This window comes from Gregarina niphandrodes, assembly GCF_000223845.1.
Source record: "Gregarina niphandrodes unplaced genomic scaffold scaffold00047, whole genome shotgun sequence".
In the NCBI taxonomy this organism is placed as follows: domain Eukaryota; phylum Apicomplexa; class Conoidasida; order Eugregarinorida; family Gregarinidae; genus Gregarina; species Gregarina niphandrodes.
The window spans coordinates 74,855-93,325 of NW_011645815.1; the positions used below are offsets into that span (position 1 = coordinate 74,855).

The 18,471-nt window shown below is 55.5% G+C and overlaps 14 protein-coding genes across 14 annotated transcripts; 7 read left to right on the forward strand and 7 right to left on the reverse strand.

Annotated features, from left to right (window-relative positions):
- Window positions 1-630: 630 nt before the first annotated feature.
- On the reverse strand, window positions 631-1,029 carry GNI_158030 (tctex-1 family protein; the record flags this gene model as incomplete). The annotated part of the gene is made up of 2 exons (XM_011134704.1): window positions 631-830; window positions 894-1,029. 2 exons carry the CDS (start codon window positions 1,027-1,029, stop codon window positions 631-633), a joined length of 336 nt encoding a protein of 111 aa, XP_011133006.1.
- A 380-nt stretch (window positions 1,030-1,409) lies between these two features.
- Window positions 1,410-1,823, forward strand: GNI_158040 (putative peptidyl-tRNA hydrolase; the record flags this gene model as incomplete). The annotated part of the gene is made up of 1 exon (XM_011134705.1): window positions 1,410-1,823. The coding sequence occupies one exon, from the start codon at window positions 1,410-1,412 to the stop codon at window positions 1,821-1,823; it is 414 nt and encodes a 137-aa protein (XP_011133007.1).
- A 625-nt stretch (window positions 1,824-2,448) lies between these two features.
- GNI_158050 (hypothetical protein) lies at window positions 2,449-3,065 on the reverse strand (the record flags this gene model as incomplete). Its single annotated transcript, XM_011134706.1, has 2 exons — window positions 2,449-2,797; window positions 2,863-3,065. The coding sequence occupies 2 exons, from the start codon at window positions 3,063-3,065 to the stop codon at window positions 2,449-2,451; spliced, it is 552 nt and encodes a 183-aa protein (XP_011133008.1).
- A 5-nt stretch (window positions 3,066-3,070) lies between these two features.
- GNI_158060 (hypothetical protein) lies at window positions 3,071-4,084 on the reverse strand (the record flags this gene model as incomplete). The annotated part of the gene is made up of 1 exon (XM_011134707.1): window positions 3,071-4,084. One exon carries the CDS (start codon window positions 4,082-4,084, stop codon window positions 3,071-3,073), a length of 1,014 nt encoding a protein of 337 aa, XP_011133009.1.
- Window positions 4,085-4,593: 509 nt separating this feature from the next.
- GNI_158070 (hypothetical protein) lies at window positions 4,594-4,992 on the forward strand (the record flags this gene model as incomplete). The annotated part of the gene is made up of 1 exon (XM_011134708.1): window positions 4,594-4,992. The coding sequence occupies one exon, from the start codon at window positions 4,594-4,596 to the stop codon at window positions 4,990-4,992; it is 399 nt and encodes a 132-aa protein (XP_011133010.1).
- A 203-nt stretch (window positions 4,993-5,195) lies between these two features.
- On the forward strand, window positions 5,196-6,218 carry GNI_158080 (hypothetical protein; the record flags this gene model as incomplete). The annotated part of the gene is made up of 1 exon (XM_011134709.1): window positions 5,196-6,218. The coding sequence occupies one exon, from the start codon at window positions 5,196-5,198 to the stop codon at window positions 6,216-6,218; it is 1,023 nt and encodes a 340-aa protein (XP_011133011.1).
- A 462-nt stretch (window positions 6,219-6,680) lies between these two features.
- GNI_158090 (DnaJ domain protein) lies at window positions 6,681-7,505 on the reverse strand (the record flags this gene model as incomplete). Its single annotated transcript, XM_011134710.1, has 2 exons — window positions 6,681-7,178; window positions 7,389-7,505. 2 exons carry the CDS (start codon window positions 7,503-7,505, stop codon window positions 6,681-6,683), a joined length of 615 nt encoding a protein of 204 aa, XP_011133012.1.
- A 7-nt stretch (window positions 7,506-7,512) lies between these two features.
- On the forward strand, window positions 7,513-9,720 carry GNI_158100 (hypothetical protein; the record flags this gene model as incomplete). The annotated part of the gene is made up of 2 exons (XM_011134711.1): window positions 7,513-8,821; window positions 8,894-9,720. 2 exons carry the CDS (start codon window positions 7,513-7,515, stop codon window positions 9,718-9,720), a joined length of 2,136 nt encoding a protein of 711 aa, XP_011133013.1.
- A 948-nt stretch (window positions 9,721-10,668) lies between these two features.
- Window positions 10,669-13,602, forward strand: GNI_158110 (hypothetical protein; the record flags this gene model as incomplete). The annotated part of the gene is made up of 1 exon (XM_011134712.1): window positions 10,669-13,602. One exon carries the CDS (start codon window positions 10,669-10,671, stop codon window positions 13,600-13,602), a length of 2,934 nt encoding a protein of 977 aa, XP_011133014.1.
- A 178-nt stretch (window positions 13,603-13,780) lies between these two features.
- On the forward strand, window positions 13,781-14,728 carry GNI_158120 (amine-terminal domain cyclin; the record flags this gene model as incomplete). Its single annotated transcript, XM_011134713.1, has 1 exon — window positions 13,781-14,728. One exon carries the CDS (start codon window positions 13,781-13,783, stop codon window positions 14,726-14,728), a length of 948 nt encoding a protein of 315 aa, XP_011133015.1.
- Window positions 14,729-14,936: 208 nt separating this feature from the next.
- On the reverse strand, window positions 14,937-15,620 carry GNI_158130 (Der1-like family protein; the record flags this gene model as incomplete). Its single annotated transcript, XM_011134714.1, has 2 exons — window positions 14,937-15,351; window positions 15,391-15,620. 2 exons carry the CDS (start codon window positions 15,618-15,620, stop codon window positions 14,937-14,939), a joined length of 645 nt encoding a protein of 214 aa, XP_011133016.1.
- Window positions 15,621-15,857: 237 nt separating this feature from the next.
- Window positions 15,858-16,199, forward strand: GNI_158140 (eukaryotic rRNA processing protein EBP2; the record flags this gene model as incomplete). The annotated part of the gene is made up of 1 exon (XM_011134715.1): window positions 15,858-16,199. One exon carries the CDS (start codon window positions 15,858-15,860, stop codon window positions 16,197-16,199), a length of 342 nt encoding a protein of 113 aa, XP_011133017.1.
- Window positions 16,200-16,547: 348 nt separating this feature from the next.
- GNI_158150 (hypothetical protein) lies at window positions 16,548-17,831 on the reverse strand (the record flags this gene model as incomplete). Its single annotated transcript, XM_011134716.1, has 1 exon — window positions 16,548-17,831. The coding sequence occupies one exon, from the start codon at window positions 17,829-17,831 to the stop codon at window positions 16,548-16,550; it is 1,284 nt and encodes a 427-aa protein (XP_011133018.1).
- A 293-nt stretch (window positions 17,832-18,124) lies between these two features.
- GNI_158160 (hypothetical protein) lies at window positions 18,125-18,406 on the reverse strand (the record flags this gene model as incomplete). The annotated part of the gene is made up of 1 exon (XM_011134717.1): window positions 18,125-18,406. One exon carries the CDS (start codon window positions 18,404-18,406, stop codon window positions 18,125-18,127), a length of 282 nt encoding a protein of 93 aa, XP_011133019.1.
- Between the last annotated feature and the right edge of the window lie 65 nt (window positions 18,407-18,471).

Here is an 18,471-nt window from a genome sequence, read left to right on the forward strand (position 1 = left end):
GAGATATACACAGAGGGAGATATACACAGAGGGGGAGATATACACAGAGGGGGAGATATACACAGAGGGGGAGATATACACAGAGGGGGAGATTGGCAGGGGGGTGGGTACCTTCGTTTCTCCGGGGCGCAAGTGCTGCATGCTACCCATCCACAGAAGCCATTGGAACTCCGATTAATCACGATGTCATCCCAGTCTTCAGGAGTAAGGAGGTCTTTGACCTGTTGGATACGGGTCGTGTATGCTTCACCCGTCAGCTCGGGCGTGTTTATTATCACTTCACACAAGTAATGTTTTACATTGTTGCTGACTAGACGCCTGAAGAGCTCAGTCTTTTTCGCGTCCATGCATCATTAAAATAAAAAGCCTTGCCCGGAGCTCGCACTGACTGAAAACGCACGCACGCACGCACGCCGTCGTTCGCGGTCACCCACAAACACGGCTCAGTATGTTTGCTACACACAGTATGTTTGTTTGCTACACACAGTGTGTTTGCTCCCACAGTACACCCGCGGCAAACCGAACAACACCCGCGGCAAACCGAACAACAGGCCATCCGACAGGCCACTCGACAGGCCAACAACCCGTGTGCTCTCTGCACAGCCATTATGACTGCTTGCGGTTTATATTTTAGTCCAAGGTAATGCCGAATATGGTCACCAGAACGTGGAGACCTGGATTATCATACCGCGCTGTCACCGTCCCGTCTTGATCACAATCCCAGTAACAAGTACTGAACAGGTGGAAGCCCCCTGTCTTCTTCTCCATGATTATGACGGAAACAACGTATTTGAAATCGTCATTCACTTGTTGCAGATAGTCAATGCATTCTAAGAAAGTGTCCATGTATCTGCCGAGTGTGTCCACCGTGTGTGTACTGATGGGCCACATACCGTGCGTTATTTTATCGACCCAGTTCTGGACCTGAGTGGCTTCATATTTGCTGTCCCTTATCACTGCAGTGATAATATTCTCTGTTTTCCTCTTCACATCTTCCAAATGGGGGGTAAAGGCCTTCTTCCTGTCCATTTCGGTTCGAGTTGGAAAAAAAATGATTCAGGAGAGTAACTTACCACCCCCCCCCCCCCCCTCCTCAAGGGGTGCCCCCTTGAGGGGAGGGCACCTGCCCCCTCCCCCCATTCGTTCATTAACGTTTCGTTGCCCTCGTTGCCCTCATTGATTCCTCGGTGCCATTGTTGGTGTCTTGTTGCCCTGTCAGCACAATCGTACATACAATAGTCCAGTGCATCATGCAAACAAGCAACAACGGTGCACACGTCGATCGTGTGGGTTGCGACCCATAGGCCGGGGGCACCAGGCTCAGAGGGCGCTAAGCTCATTGGGCCCTAGGCTTATAGGGTAATTCTTCGTTCTGTGCAGCTCACTGTTTGATTTTCGTGTCGGGGTCGATGGTGGCTACGGCCATTATCGCGTTCGCTGCGGGCCTGTTGTTCTCAGGGGCCAAGTTCAATTCCTTCCGGGAGGCTGTGGTCAACTCGTACGGATACAGTGCTACTAAGAAAGACGATGACTTGTTCGAGACTTATTCCAGCGACGATGACTCCAGTGACGAGGACGGAGATAGTGCGGACCAGTATAAGCTAATGCTATGCGTCAGAAACGACTTGAAGATGGGCAAGGGCAAGATGTGCGCGCAATGCGGGCATGCCACGCTGGGTCTGTATCGCAAATTTGCCAACAGCAGGTTCACGGAAAAGTGGGTCAACTCTGGGCAAGCTAAGATTGCTGTCAAAATCAACGGAGAAGAAGAAATGCTCCGACTCTACAAAGAAGCCAAAGCCAACGGCATCCCAGCTTTGTAAATTTCACGACCCTGACCCTCCCCTGGTTCCCCTCCCCTGGTTCCCCTCCCCTCCGCTACAATATTTCCTGACTGTCAATGTTTTCAGCGTGGTTCACGATGCAGGTAGAACCCAGATTGCGGCGGGGTCGGCGACTGTGTTGGCCATTGGGCCGGCTTCTTCGTCACGCCTACAACCCATTACCGGACACCTAGCTCTTCTCTAGTCGAAGGACCGCGGCATGACGCATGTGTGCACAGGTTTGGTGTGTGCACAAGAATCTCCATACGTATGACAAGCGCGTATACAATGCGGGTGATTTGTGGGAGTCTCCAAACAGCAAAGTCATCTCCTATGACTAGTTAGCCTTGCCACGGCGGCTTCTTGGCCCGAAATAAGGGCTGCCTGGCAAAGTTTCCGCAATACGAGCAAGACAGCGACACTACCAGCCATGACCGCTGCGACTATGATGACAGTATGGTATCGTTGATTTTGTAATGCCGACTTAGACGTAGCGGGTAATCCACCAGTATTGGATTTTCTGTACTCTGCGGTCATTGTGAAGACAGATAGACTATAAGGAGAGAATGAAATGAAATGCCGAGTTCCATTCTGGGAATGAAATGTAACTTGGTGATAGGTGAGCTTACTTGGTAACGCTGATCCAACAGTCTTGGGGTTCTGAGGGGCTCATGATGACTAGGTAGATGCTCTGATTAAGTCTTATGGCATTCGGAATTTTGAGATGATTGATGTCGTAGAACGTTGCCGGATGGAAAACTACATTCTGTGGCTTGGTGCACCACGAAGCTAGTGGATCGGTAATGCTGGCTACTGTATAGTTACCGCAGTCTACTAGGTTGGCGGATACTGCGAACAGCTGAGCCGGCTCATGCTTTCCCAGCCTCCACAGATTGCCCATTGCCAAGTCAATCCACAGGTAAGGCCCGTGGGTGCACATCTCGGTCCTTTCGAAATTCAGCGTCGTGCTGTAACTAACCACAAGGAGGATGAGCTTGGCCTGATGAGTCGACACTGGTGGGTTGCTCCTGCGGATTACCTTATGGTGCACTCCGAGCTGCTGGCTCTGAGGCACAGGTCACTTTTTAGCGGCGCATCAAAACTGTTGTAGTACTCGTTGCAGTAGTTGCTGGCGTCGATCATGTTGCACTGTCTGGAAAGTGTCCAAGTAAACCTGTCGGTGCTGATGGTCCGCGCACCCAGCAGCAGCGCAACAAGCGCCCAGTGGTTGGTGAGCAACATTTTGTCTAGCCTTTCGGGCGGGAAAAATTATTCTTCAGGAGATGCGCCAGTATGTAACGCCAGTTCTGATCACCGGGCGATGGGCCATACGGCGCTTGTCGTTTGTCCTTTTCGTCTTGGTGCAACGTTTCGAGGAACGGGAATTCAAACCGCAGACATTCATCCATGACACCACCGGCCTGTTCATCCGCCTGGGGAACCAGATAATAGTCGCCAGCGACCAAAGTACCGGCGCCGGCGGAGAATGGTCTCTGTCTCGTTTCCTGGCACCTCTGGGTAGCCAGCTGGAGACGCTGCACATGTTCAGCGTGTCGTCGCTGTTCGGCAAGGTCGACTTGGTTGTACTTGGGAATTGGTTCCGGCAGAGGTTCCTCCTCGGGAGGCGGTTGGTAAAATGCAAAACACCGAACGTCAGGTAACGGGATAACTGATCTCTGAGGCCCCTCAGCTTGAGATCCCTGACCAGGCTTGAGGCCGGGTCCAAGTCTTACGGTCGACAGGACGTTTCGGCGAGGCCGGGCATTCCGCCGCATTATTGGGTTGATGCGAGGGTCATCCGCAGAGACCGCATAGTACCAGGTACACGACTTCCGCAACAGGTACGTATCCGTCACCAGCAGCTTGTACAACGACCACAAAAACGTTTGCTTCTCCACCACGGACCGGGAACCGATCCAGAACGGTAAATCTCGGAGCAAGTCGATGAGGATGTCCAGAACGCTGAGGTGACTAGTCTCCGCTTCGTAGTTGAGAATCGCCAACATGGTTTGACAAGCAGGCGAATGTGCCGTCGGTGCGATGTTCCAGTTGGATGGTTTTCTCTTTCGGCTGTGCATTGGTCCGTTCTTACCGCGGGGCTCCATCTTACCCTTGCCGCCCTCCCGCGCTCTGTCTAGGCCATTTCCTGCAGCCGTGCCGTCCTCTGTGTTAGCCCCGTTTCCGGCATCCTCGCCGCCTCCTGCGTCGGATGCAGCGGTGGCCCTAGACCCTCCGGCCTTAGGCGAGTCTATCCCGCACATCTGGTAACAGCCGATGCACCCACGGGCCCGTATCTCCCACAGGACGTCCAGCCAAGTAACTGCCTCGCTTATATTTATGTACCCGTGATTGCGTGGATCCAGCCATCCGTACAGACACATAATTTTGGACCACGTATGGCGCAGCTGGTGCCAACGCTTTTGCCACGTAGGGGCCAGGCTCTTCACGCGAGCCAGGTCATAAAGGATCAGACTTAGGGGTGTGGACGCGGCATCCCGCTTCCGGTATCGACAGCACTTACAAGGCGGGTCCTTATTATCCATCCCCGTGCTCCTCGAGGGGTGCACTCTGAATCGCTTCATATCTTGAGGAAGATGGGCGATTCTGGGATTTGTAAACAAAGCACGGAAACGCATACCTGCTACCGAGTTTACTATCTATACATCTTCATCATTGTTTTAGCATCGCTGTTTAACATGGCTGTTCGGCGTCGTTGTTTAACACCGCGCTAATCATCGTTGCTCAGCTGAAAGGGGCCTGTGGCGGGGGGATGGGTGCTGCAGGACCGAACCCCGGGCTGGGGCCGAAACGAGCGACTGATCCGAAGCCGGGACTCGCTGCTGCTGAGCCGGTCGGGAGCGGCAAAGTGGCCGGGAGGGCAGTGGCTGCAGGAAGCGGCGTCGGTGGCGTTATTCCGGGAGGAATTATGCTCGGCGGCAGCGTCGGCAGGGGTATTGTGGAGGGAGGCAACAAGGGCACTCCGCCCATGATCGTGGGCGGCGGAACGACATTTGGGGCTGGAACAAAGGGCCGGACGACATTTGGCCGCACGATTGCGGGGAATCTCGGCAAACCCGCACCCATGAAAGGTAATCCTGCACTCCTCGTCATGTCAGCATGCGCGGGTGGCACGAAGTCCGGGGACCGTATCAACTCTGTAAAAGGATAAGGTATTTCGGGCTAATTCTTGCTATTGATTGCGCGCACACACGCGTGTGCGCGCTCTTGCGGGTGCTCAAGTTTACGCTGATAATATTCGATTTTGTTGTTGATGTGCCGTCTGCCCGAATTATGTTGTCGTCTGCCAGCCGGCGAACTGTGGGTGAGATTGATGTCGCAATACTCGCAGTAGTACTTGGGCATTTTATTTTTATGGCTGAAGATATTGGAATGGAGGCGGCTGGTGGAATGGAGAGCGAAACGGTGTTATCGGGTCCCATGTTGCTGACGAATGTGCCAACGCCGGTGCAGAATATTTACGGAAGATTGACTCGGTATATAACTGAGACTTGTGGGTTGAGTATTAGGTATGTCAGAGAGAGCACTGGTCAATTGCGGAATGAGATTCGGGATTGTTTGATGAACAATGATTCTCCACGAATGCGGCCAAATGCGTGGCCCATAAGCAGCTCCACCGGACATATGTCGGCCGGGGAAACCGAGAGGAAAAACAGTTGTCCGGCAGTTGGCGTGACGTCTCACTTTGTGAAATTCAAGTTTACTAATTTGGAAGTGGACGATAAGGTGGCGGAGATAGAGCAGATAGTCTCAGATGTCTTTGACGACGATTACGGCCTCTGTAAAATCATCGGTTTGGATGTGTTGGATGAGGCAACGGGCGCCAAGAGGATGGTACCCATATGGGGTTTGGGGCTCTGCGCGGCGGAGACCGATAGATTTCAGGACCGTGAAATCAAATTTATTTTCATGGATCCGAGGATAGACTGCGAGGAGCTCGAACTGGTGTGTCTGCTTCACTCCGCGGTCGAAGCTGGGTGGTGGTGTCCTAATGTGAATGTCCCTCCGAGCTCCGACGATAATAAAAGGCTTATCTCATGTATGGTTGATGATAACTTGACGTATTGCCCAGCCACTACAATCCAACTTATACAACGGATCGCTCTTTTCGAACAACATTTCGAGGAATCCAACAGCCGACCACATAATCCTGTTGGCTGCTCGTGCATAAGACTAAAATCATACAAGAAGTCTTTCATGCTCAAGAAAGTCTCCACCATCAAACATCTACTCATACAGAAGACTATCAACGACTGTACCGAACTACATACATGGCTGGATCAAGTTCTACAAAAATCTAACCCATATATGACCATCTTCTCTGAGCTCACGCGTGAGCTGCTAAACCAATCCTCCGCACCCCGAAAAACCACTTAGCTTCAGCGTCACCTGTACTACTTACGTGCAACTTCATTTATGAATAATTGGGCCTACACGCAAGTGGAACTTTATGGCTACATGTCAGTGGAGCCCTATGGCTACATGTAAGTGGACCCCTATGGCAACACCTAAGCGAAGCTTATGGCGACACGTAAGCGGAGCCTTATGGGCACACGGTTCTACGCTGATACTCGGAGGACGCCGGAGAAGCGGAGCACGCGCGTGCGCGCGCCGTTGCACACGTGTGTGCGCGATTCAAAAAAGGCAATTTTGGGGGCCGGACCATTAGTATATCCGGCAGTCTGATCCAGGCGGACGTAAGTCCAGGCAGGGCCTGGACCGCGGCTCATGAACCGCTCAGACCAAGGAGGAGTTGTTTTTGGTTTCCTGATGCTGGTCAGTCAGCTTCTGGTTGATCCCTTGATTGTCGGTTTCTGCAGTGGAGCGGCTGATAACTATCTATTTGGCTGAGACTTGTTTCATTGTATGTTTCGCTCTTCGCGCTTGGTTTGCTTTTATCTGGGCTGTGAGGTCCTCCAAGGAGGTCCCTGCATTTGAGGACGATTTTTTCTTTTTCACTTTGAGTTTCTTGCTCGACATTTGGAAGTTCTTCTTCATCCGTTCGGTGCCGTGGCGGTCTATATACTTCTTAGCGAATTTGAGTAGCCGTTTATGGTCTTCAAGCTCTTCTTCCCTTGACAGCGGAATGTAATCAAAGAGTTTGGTGACATTCCCCTCAAACCGAGTTACGAAATCTATAACGTCATCTTCCTCGAGCGAACTACCCCTGTAGTGTTGTTCGAACTCTAGGATATCCTGTTCATCAATCACCCCTCCTACGTCGTTCTCTGCGCCTTCTACCGAGCCGGTTCGGTCATACACTTTCCTTTTAACAGGGTCTTTTAAGCAGCCATAAGCCTCATTGATTCGTTTCATCATTTCCTCGCTTCCCCCAGTCTACAGGCCAAATGAGTCGTGCATGGACGCCTCTGTCATGGACGCGTCGTCATGGACGCGTCGTCGTGGACACGTCGTGAGTGACATTGTCTACCCCAACTTCGTTGTGCCAGGACGGTGCCTACATGTATGGTGCCCGAACGAGATGCAGAACACGCAGGTGCGGGAGGCACGCGTCGCACGTCCGACAGTGCCGGTCTGGCGGGTTACTTTGTCGGGGTGGTATTTGAGAGCCAGGAGCCTGTACGCTTTTGTGATTTCCTTGGTGGGCGCATGTTCCAGTACGTTGAGGATTGCATAGAAAGGCTTGGTGGTCGTTCTGGACATATTTTTAATGGGGATGTCCACTGACTGGGTACGAGTGGTGGAGTGTGAGGACTTGGGCGCGGACGGGAGTTATCTGAAGGAGTTGGAGTACCCTGTATATTTCACGGATGTGACAGGTGGTTTGAAAATGAAGTTGAGCGCATGGGGCCCGTTACCCGTGGCAGAGGCGGGGAAGATCGTAGAGGCGCAGTGGGGCACCCTCGGGCTGCGGATGCGAACCGGGGAGGGTCTGGCACCCGTGGAGGGGCACAGCTTCCTCCACACGGGCCCGGAGCCGGTGGTGTTGCTGCGCATGTCTCCTTCGTTCGTTAGCCAAAACCGCACGCGCTACTTCGTGACCGTAGTCAAGTACGCCAGCATTGCGCTGGACTCCCAGACACCAGCCGTGCTACAGCACTGGCTCGTAACCGACGAGCCAGACTACCCGCCTGTTCTTGTATGTCGGATGGTCGTCAAAAGCGGTATGCCTAAAGCCCTCGCGTGGCAGCGCTCCCCCGTCGCGGGCGTCGCCATTCTGTGCATGGTTACCTACGATGGGCTCCTGCGCTGCTACAAAGTCCAGCAGAGCGCCATTCCGCACGAAATCGTCCACCAAGAGTGGTTGGTGCTCAAGCCCCAGGACGCCAAATTCACCTGCGTCGACACTCTTCTGGACCAGCCCGGCGGGACTGGGGAGGCCGCAGCCGGGCTTGAGACGGCAGCCGGAGACCGAGGGCCCAGCCATATGTATATTTGTCTCGGCACTGCGGACGGACACGTCAACTTTAGCTTCGTGGACTTGGCGACCGCGCAGGTGCAGTGGCGGTCGGTGCACTTTATGAAGCCGGGACGGGTATGCTGTGTGGCTTTCATGCCGGCGGGTAGCGGTTATTTCTTCGCAGCCGCGATGGCCAACGGCCACCTACTGGTCTGCGACCGGCGTCAGGGCAGCGCCGCCGTCCTGATGCACTTGGAATACATGAGTCGACCGATCGAGTCCATGCTCTGGCCAGAAGCCTATGGCGCCATTGTCTCTTCGCAGACAGAGGGCATGATTTTCTCCCTGTCCATGACCGAGACCTCCCGCCATCACTACCTCCGCAGCTGGCCCAAACCCCCCGTCAAACGAAAACCGAAACATGAGGCTGTGCCTGAGGCTGAGACCGCACCAATGCGGCCGGAAAACGCGGCGGATCACGGCAAACGAGCGACCAAACGCCTGAGCAAACGTGGGAGCAAACGTGGGAACAAACAGCAGCTGGAGGACGCGCACACGGACAGCGAGTCGGCCAGCGAACGCAGCAGCTCGGACGAACAGTCGGCGACCACCGAGAGCCGTAAACGGGGCGACAGTGGACCTGCGACGAGTAGGCGCGGGGCGAGCGGGCGTGAGTCGAGTGGCGGTGCAGCGGAGGAGGCCATTCCGCATCTGTGGCGGTCATTGCTGAGTCCTGCGTACCGGAGCGAGTTGGCGGTGCGGACATTCGAGAACCCCTCCACATGTTGCGCAATAAGTGGCCAGTACGGTGCCTTTTCATACGACGGCGGCGTGGGCCTGGACGGCGCACTTTCACGTCTAGACATGAAGGCGTACGTTGAGGCCAGTATGTTCCAGTGGTCGCTGGTGACTCCCATGACACATGACCCCACGCTGGCTTCGAACCCGAAGCCCGAGCCCCCGGTCCTTATAAAGGAAGAGGATGACGCCGATTCTACAAACCGCTATACCATGCCAACCACGCTGCTGCCTCCTGGGCACCGGTCTCAAGACCACCGGAATGGAGCAGTCGAGGGCGCGTTTCTGTCCCCCAGTGGCCCGAGTGTTGGTGCAGCGGATGCGTCTCCAGCGAATGCAAATGCCATAACAAGTGTGATGCGAACCAGCGACACTAAGTCCCCCGCACATGCGTCTGAGAGCCCGCGCGGAGCGTTCGACGAGGAGTCGTTGGACCGGGGCACGTTGGAGTTATTGTACCGCGTGTTAGACCGTGGCATTCTATCCGCCGCTCGGGACGGGATCCACATTCTGAGTAGTAACTATTTTGACTTTGATTCGGGACCCCTCGCGTCTCTCTGGCCGCCAGTTCTCGGCAACATTCTGGACATTCCGGACAACGTAGCCATTACCTCCATCACCTGCTGCGCGGGCTACGACCACGACACCCACGCCCGCCCCGCCTTTGCGTACGGATCTAACTTCGGCCTCGTCCACCTCCACCATTTTTGCACCTCGTGAGAGCCGCGTCAGCAGCCAGCCAGTCGTTCCGGGTAAGCAGCCAGCCATTCCGGGTAACCAAAGAAAGGTCTCCGTCCAAGTCCGCTCCTCGTCGTTCGTCCAAGTTCGAACGTCACGGACCCCGCTTGTCCATAAACGGTCTCCGTATCGACCCTCCAAGGCCGCGCTGCTTCAGCTCAAGCCCTCCGGGCCGCGCGGATAAATTATGAGCAGCGGTTCCAATGAGGAGGCGGTGGAAAATGACAAGCTGAGGGAACAGCTGGAACGGCTGAAGGTGAGGAGATGTCTCCGAAACAAACAGGTACGATGTAGGGGGAGTATAAAAAGCTCAAGAGTGAATATGACCAACTCAAGTCGGAGAGCGAAGCCACGATCAGAAAAAGGTAAGAGTTCATAGCCGCGAAACTTTGTTGTCGTGTGCGTGGGTCGTGCTTAGTGCTGCCATGAACGATCGTATTGTGCAGAGACCAGGAGATACAAAAGCTGAAAGCGCAGCTGAGTGACCAGGCGCAGACATCAAGAAACGATGATACCATGTAAGCCATTGGGGGGGTAGGCCATTGAGGGGGTAGGCCGGTCGATGTAAGCCGTCTAGTGTCAGTCTCTTGGGGCCGTTTGGAGTACGCCCTTGGGAAGCGTCTGGCGACCTTCGGGGCCGCGTGGGGGCCTTGAGGGCCGTTGGGGGTGAGTGGGTTAGGCAAACCGGTTGGTGTCGCGCAGCGGGTGTAGTTGGGGAGTGAGTTGTGAGTTTCAGATTAGAGTTGGAGAATGAGATCCAGACGTTGTTGGGTGAGAGGATTGAGAAGGACACAGAGATTTCAAGATTGAGATTCCAGATTGCGGGGTAAGGGATGCACCATTTGGCAGGGGTTGCTCCTTGGGTTGTGGCGGAGAGCACTTTCGTTTAGTAGGTCGACGATAAATCATTCTGGCGAAACCGTGGGCGTGATGGGGGAGGAACGATCACCGGCGTCGGACGGCCGTTTATTGGCGGATTTGGCGGAGAAGGGTACGGAGGTTGAGCAGTTAAAGAAGCAGTTGAAGGACCGTGACCGCGAGCTTGAGAAGATGCGGTACAACATCATTGTTCACAACGACCAGGTGGCTTCGCAGGCGGCAGAGGCGTCGAAAAAGAAAAAGGGTTGGTTCGGCGGCAAGAGCAAGTCTAAGAAGGTGCAGCCGGCGTATATTGTGACGGACGATAACTTGGACTTACTACCGGCGAGTGCTGTGCTGCAGAGCCACTCGACTGCGGACGACCGCAAGGACTCAACGACATCGGTTGTGCACCTGCAGCGGATGCAGGCCAAGTACAAGGCCAAGCAGGACGAGGCAGATGCGAAGATCATGGCACTGGAGCGTGAACGTAGCCACCTGGTGACGGAGGCGGAGGTGCAGAGCAAGCAGATGAGCTCACTTACGGACAAGGTCCGAAGGCTTGAGGCCGCACACGAGGCTCTCCAGACGCAGTACAAGATAGCACTGGAAAAAGGACCCAATCTTTACAACAGCAACTTGGTGCTGCCCAAGGGTCCGGGCACGGAGGCTGACAAGTGGAAAATCATTGCACAGCAGCAAGAGGCTGCGCTCAAGTTGGAAGCCATGAAACGCCAACAGATTCAGGCGCAACTCGACAGCTACGTCCGTATCCACCCCACCGGGAGCTTTAACGGCGTCAACGGCCTTGGGCTTGGTAGCCCGGGGAGTGGCGCGGACAGTGTGGAGCGGGAGCAACTTCGACAGCTGAATTCGCAGTTGCGCGAAACGCAACAGGTGCTGGAGCAGTATAAGAATCGTTGCCAGGAACACGACATCCAGGAGCGCGTGTTACAGGATCGCGTGGACCAATATCGCACGGCCATGCAGGAGATGTCCGCCCTGTGGGATAAAAATGCGAAAGACAAGCGGCACGCGGCGCAGTTTTTGGGGTTGCTGAGTGAGGTGGTCGCGCAAAATGAATCGCTCCAGTCGGAGCTCTTTGTGGAGCGCCAGAAGTTCCGCGAGGACAGCGTCATGATGCAGGGCGAGATACGCACTCTGCGCAACGGCCGGGTCGGCCGGCTTGGCGGTGAAGCGCCGCACACGCGTGTGTTTCCCTCCACACCGGAGCGGAACGTGACGGTTTTGCGTGCTGATTCCAGCCGCGTGCCTATCACGCACCAGCCACTGCCACTGCCGGCCGCGCCCACCTACATCATCCCTGCCCCCATTCCAGCACCCATCACAGAAGTGGTCCGCGAAGTCGTGATCCAGCAGGCACCACCGCCGCCGCCGGTGATTATCTCCAGACCCGAGCCTGTCCTCCCTCCCATCCCTGCCCTGCCCGACATCGTGTCAGTCGAGGAAGAGCCCCCTTCACCCCCACCCCGGCCTCCTTCGCCGCCACCCCGGCCCCCTTCACCACCACCTCGACCCCCTTCGCCGCCGCCTTCCCCTCCTCCTACGCGGATGCCATCACCTCCACTGGCTCCGGAAAACACCGGCTACTACTATGAATGGGCCAACGGCCAATATGAACTCCGCACTGGAATTAACCCTCGCAGAGATCCGCGTTGCCCACCCGCCCTCGCTCCTCTAGACCCCCCAACCGACCCAGTCCTCGAGGCACAGACCAGGGCAGATGAGCAGGCCAAGGCAGTCGCTGAAAACGCTCTCCGCAACTGGAACGCCGATCCGCCTCCACGAAGGCCGGAAACAAACACTCTGTTTCGCAAGATCGACGGGCCCTTGCCTTTGAAGAGAAGACCGCCACCTCCCGTGGTGGCGGCACCGACCCGGCCAGTTGCCAACCCAGCAGCTGCCGGTCGGGCAGCTGCGAACCAAGCTGCTACTGAGACCAAAAACGAGGACGTCAGAAAAGGGAAATTAGCGGATCATGTGCCTCCGTTTTGCAGACCACTTGCCCAGCTGCAGGACACCGATGAATCATCTCGTACGCCACCTTCTGATCACCAACCTTCTCTCTCACATCGGTCCTCCACGGGTCCTCGGCCGCCGGCTAGCCCACCGAGGACTACCCTGCCCTCCGTGGTTAGTTTCGATACCATGTTTCCCCCGCCTATTGAGCAACCGCGAGAACCGAACAGACCAACATCTAGCTTCCCTGATAGACCACAGATCCCTGATAGACCACATATCCCCGACACCGAGAGGGCTAGTAAGATGAATTCAAAAGCTGACGCAAACACGAGCCCGGATACCGACATTTCTTTCACCACTGACAAGCCCCGGAAAATAAACGCAGCCAGGCATCCAGAGAATCGAGTTGGCGGCAGCCAACTCACATTTGACGTTAGTACCAAATCAACCAAGACCGGCTCCAAAGAGCGTCCCCGAACGGGGTCCAAGGAACCAAGGCCCAAGGAACTAGGGTTCAAGAAACTGGAGTCCGAGGAACTAGGGTCGAAAGGCTCTAGGTCGAAGGAGTTGGGGTCGAAGGATGACACCAAATCCGGTGGGCCAGTTCGGTCTGATCCAGTTAGCACAGTGCTACGCAACAGCGTGGCTGAGCGTGTGTCGGAACGCCCCGCGGGTCGCCGGGCTTCAGGATCAGGACGTGTGGAGCCCGCGAAAGCTGAATCGTCTGGCGCTCGATTACCACAATATAAGTCGCCACAGTTCAGCCCCGATCCGTTCGACGGAAAGGGGCTGGAGTCGCCGCCTCGCCAGTCGGGATCGGCGAAGCGGCAAGCCGAGTTGGGTTCGTCCAGTACGGTGTTCGAGACCAAAGACCCGTACGGAGGGTTCTTCGGCAAACGGTTTGATTCCATTGATGAAGACGACGTGCGGAAGTACTCCATGGAGGAGCCACGACGGTACTCTGTGGAAGACAAGCGAATACTCGATTTTTCGGACAAGGAAGATTTTAAGCTTCTCGAATAGGAAGGAACGAACGGCCCTTGAGGGCACACACACACCTGGGAGTCACACACACACCTTGAGGGCACACATAGTTGGGGTTGAGGGTCACGCGGGGTCAGCGCTTTGACGGGTCGTTTTGGGTATCCCCGTCGTGCAGCAGTGGGGTAGAGTTTCCAGGCCGGCGTGTAGGGTTTGAAAAATGGAGTGGGCGCACACGGCAGAGGTATTCGGTACTACGTTGGAGCGGCTGAAGAGTGTGCACGGGCGAGCGGTGGCAGAGGTGGAGTTGGGTGTGAACCGTCGGGCGGCCGCAGCCTTCCTGTCGAGTTTGTATCGGCCAGTGCCGCCGCCGTTGGCTCCACCAGAGGCATTTGCGGCGGGGTTGCCGTTGGCGGCTTCGCCGCCAACGGCGACGAAGGCGGCGAAGACAACACGTGGTGGTTGGCGTCAGCGGCTGACGCACTGGTTCAACGACGGTAGTGCGAGTGCGGACAAGAGTGGTGAGATGAGTTATCATGACCTGTTGCACACGCGTGTGTCTCAGAGTTACAATCCGCTTGCCCTGGACTACGAAGACGTGTTCTTCGCCCTTACTACGACCCAACGCACACAACTTGAACTCCGGTATCCCCAGCTGTCCTTTGCGGAGCCGCCGGAAGCCGTGGGCGGTGGACGCGAAGAGTGGAATCGCCAGTTCGCGGCCGGCCATCCGTGGCTCAACGCATCCTTCTCGTGTACCAAGTTGCGCGCCTGCAAACTGGTGCTGAAGAAGATGACGGCCTTCGTTGACGTAAACACTAGCGCTATCGCTTGGGTGTATTTTGAACGACTTGTGCTCGCCAACAAGGTCCACAAAGATAACCGACGAATGCTCCTCGGCGCATGCCTGAGTCTCGCCATAAAATTCAACGAAGACAAAACCTCCACCTTCGACGTACTCGCACGCCTCGCAAACATGTTTTCCCACGAAGTGCTACCCAAGGACATAGCCGAACATGAATTCGCCGCCTTCGCCGCCCTCACCTTCGACCTGCGTGTTGAAGAATTCCACATCATGCCGCACATACTCGCGCTCGAAGCCACCACGGCCGGCGGCAATGCCGCCGGCAGCGTCGCCATCGACGTCAACCCTGGCCCCTTTCCTTGATGAACCGTCGAGCGTGGGGGTTTACGACACATCTGCGAAACACGCACGACGCGTGTGCGTTGCGAAACACGCGCCTTTATGGAACGGACGCGTGTGTCTGCGAACCCGTGTGTGGCTGCGAACGCGTGTGTGCCACCCCTTGCACCCACGCGCGCGCCGTAGCACCACGCGCGCCGTAGCACGACGCGCGTCCCACACGCAGGCTGGCCTACGTTTCTCTGGTGAAGAAGGCTCGGACCCAGAGCGGAGGATCCAGAGGCTTCTTGCCGCTAGAAGCGGGCATGGTGGGATAGATGTCATCAAGGAAGTAGACCAAGTGGCCCAGAAGAATGCCGACCAAGTGGTCGAAGACTCCTCGGCCCACGAGGTACTGGAACCCGAGCATGACCCAACTCAGCCAGGGGGCCTGTACGTTGAACAAAAGCACATTCATGATGACGTCCGGGTTCTTTCGACTCCAGACGTACATCAAGGTGGAGAGGAACATGGAGGAGAGGAATAGGGAGTACGGGAACAACGTCCCACATGTCCACACACCCAGCACGATGAGAAGAAGCCTCCAGCCGAACTTCAACTTGTCACCTTCGTAATTCTCGGATTCGAGCTTGCCACAATACAGCAAACTACAGGCAAGCACGGGTATACACGGGTGTGAAACTTACACAATATACGACGTCCATAAGAACTGGATCCCGAGGCTACCAAAGTATAACACTGATGTAACTAGTCGCCATACTTCTTTTTTCCCATATATGGCTTGCGGATCAAAGTACAAAGAGTAAGGCGAGACCAGTTCCAATGACGTCAGAATCATCAATCCAGTTGACACTATCAAAAGACAGCGCGTAATCGGGGGCACATTCCGAACAGTATCTTGCACGAACTGCTCCATTTCAAAATTAGCCCCTGGACCCCTTGTTTAAAAGCTCCACCCCAGATAAATCAAACCCGACTCTTATGGTCACCGTGTTGTCGGTCGTCCAAGTCGCGAGCAGAGCACGTCCGACGAAACAGTTTGCAGAATAGCTTCCGTAAGGAACCGGGGCACATGCAAGGGGTTTCGTATGTGATGCGTAGCGGTGGGTAACCCTACGGGCCAGTATCCGGGGGTGGGTCAAATTAAAAAAGGATGAAAAGCGGAGAGGTTCGAGTGGTGAATGACGAGGCAGGGATTCTCGCTGGCCTGAAAGGAATCAGGTACGCAGTGCCCGAAGGTGCGTCTCGCGTGCCGTGGCTCGAGACGCTCGACATAACTGTGGACCAAAGGATCCCGGACGACTTCCCAGTCGAAAACAATATAGAAAGGGAGAATCTGCTCCACGATATTACGCTACAAGGCGTACGTGAAGGACTGGGCAAAATGGCCTACCTGGGTGTCAAATTCGCTCGTCCCAACGACTTCATGGCGGAAATGGTCAAGGACGATAAGCAAATGAAGAAGGTCATGCGAGGCTTGGAACGCTCCCGGTAACACTAACAACCGACGGTCTCCGCCACCGGTCTCCACCAATGTCCGATACTTGCTACAGCACGTCAGAATACCTACCCTCACCAGTTTTCGCACAGCACCCTACTTTTTATGCTTCCCAACTTGCGGTGGCACGCATACTGTCCAAGATAGCACTGAGGGAAAAACGAAACGAGAACTACAAACACAAGTAATGCCACAGCATGCTCGAAACTTCAGCCAGACAGAAATGCCACTAAGAATACGCAAGTCTGTTTCCCAGAGCGTGGTCGGCCAGGCTCAATTTATCTGGACTTAATCCATTGATGTGCAAACGTGAGTCTTCAGTGTGTACCGCGCGCGATTGGTTGGTTACATTTCGATGGAGTCTGGCTGATCTGGGTGGGAGCAGGTGGAGTCATGGCCAATTGCACAGCAGACGAGGTTGGCGACGAACATATGATCGGTGTCATTGCGGGCAAACTGTCGCACCATCAAGCCTGTGGGACTGCTATTGATGACCTGCGTCCAGCTACGGCCCTTTCTCTTGAAGTGGGCCGACTGAAGGGCGCTGTCGAACCAGTTACTTAAAGCTTCAGTGCCGACGTCCATGAGGTTGGCACACGGCTTGTTGAACCAGACAGGCACCGGCCCAGCCCGGCTCTGGCACACCATGCTGTCGGCCATGCAGTCGAGTGATTCACACCACTGGTCCAAAAAGCACGCGTGGTCCGGCCACACGCGAGCATCGTCGCTCCCGCCCCTCCAAATCGCACCCCGCCTTGAGCGTGCAGCGCTGTAGCTCTTGTAGGCAGCAACGAAACAGAGCGCCATCCCGCCCGTGAGCGCGACACTACAGATCGCCGGGTGTCTGTTCAAGGCCTCGACAACAGCACTTCCGCAGCGGCACACGAATGCACGGAAACCCCCGGCCGTCTCCGCGACAGCTGTCTCCGCGGCTGCCGGCTGAAGGAGAACAGCTTCATCTCCATGCTCATCGTTTACAGGAGGCGCGTCCGCTCCATGCAGCGCCACCCGATTTCTGTCGGCCCAGTACTCCGTGACGTTGGACCAGTACTCGCGTCTCGACGCTGGTGCACAGGAGGAGACCTCCAGTGAAGTTTCCAGCGACTCAGTCGCGGCGGACCGGCCCGCCATTTGCGGAGCCGATCTGCCACCTTCCGTACCGTCTTCCCCCGAGACCACCACCTTGAGCTGGGTGCCGAACTTGCCAGCCACCTCAGCGGCAAGTTGAACTTCCAGGTCCTTGTCGACGATGTTCCCGGGATGGTGACAGAGTATATTCCGACACGCGAACTCCACGAACCGGCTCAGTACATCGTCGGCAACCGTGGCATTCATTTCTGACCAAGCCGCAAGCTGCAGCTTGTTGGGATATTTGAACCAATCGAAACCAGGAGAAATACTCTCTGGCCCGTTTATCAGCGAGCATCCGTCATCCGTCTGGTCCGCACTATCCAATGCTACTATCAATTCGACCTCCGTACTACTCGCATTCAGCTCTGCCGGTAACTTGACTATTAAACGGTGAAAACTGCATCCTTCAGGTTTAGATAAGCAACCTTGGTGGTCAAAGAATGCCGCGACCGTAACAGCCAATCCTTGACTCGCACGCTTCGCACAGCCGCTCCTCATCGTTTCTTTCTTTTAATTTCCGTATCCACTACCCGCAGGCAGAGGCTAGTCTGCTTTCCACGCACGTGGGGCCGGAACACACGGGCAGAGTGACAGCAGTAGTAATGAGCGGACCTGTTGTGCGAGTTTGTGCCAGTTTAGCGGACGTGGTGGTAGTCTGCTCGGGAGCGGGCGGCGTGGTAGTAGTCTGCTCGGGAGCGGGCGGCGTGGGAAGAACCCGGCTGCATCGCAGGAGTGACATGTGCTTTGATCTGATGCGGAGGGTCAGGGTGGTGGTTTGCATGACGAAAAAATTAACGACGTATCTTGAATGTGGCCGTGTTGTACTTGTGGTACATTCTGTAGAACTGATTGTTGATCGCATTGGTAAGTCTCCACTGGGCCCATCTGTCATTACTCGTGGCCTTGGGGGCACTGGACCACACCCAAGGGGCATCCTGAGACCTCTGCTCTAGGATGCTCTTTTCGAAGTCTTCGTGGGCTCTGCCTTGATGGACGAGGAATACTGCCGAGGGGAACACACCTCCCCGCCTATCCTCAAGTCCTTTGGTGTTGATTCTGTACTGCTGGAACATCCTGCGTCGATACTCGACGTCTTGGGTCCAGTACGATTTGGCTACATGAATTGCTTCTTTTTCTT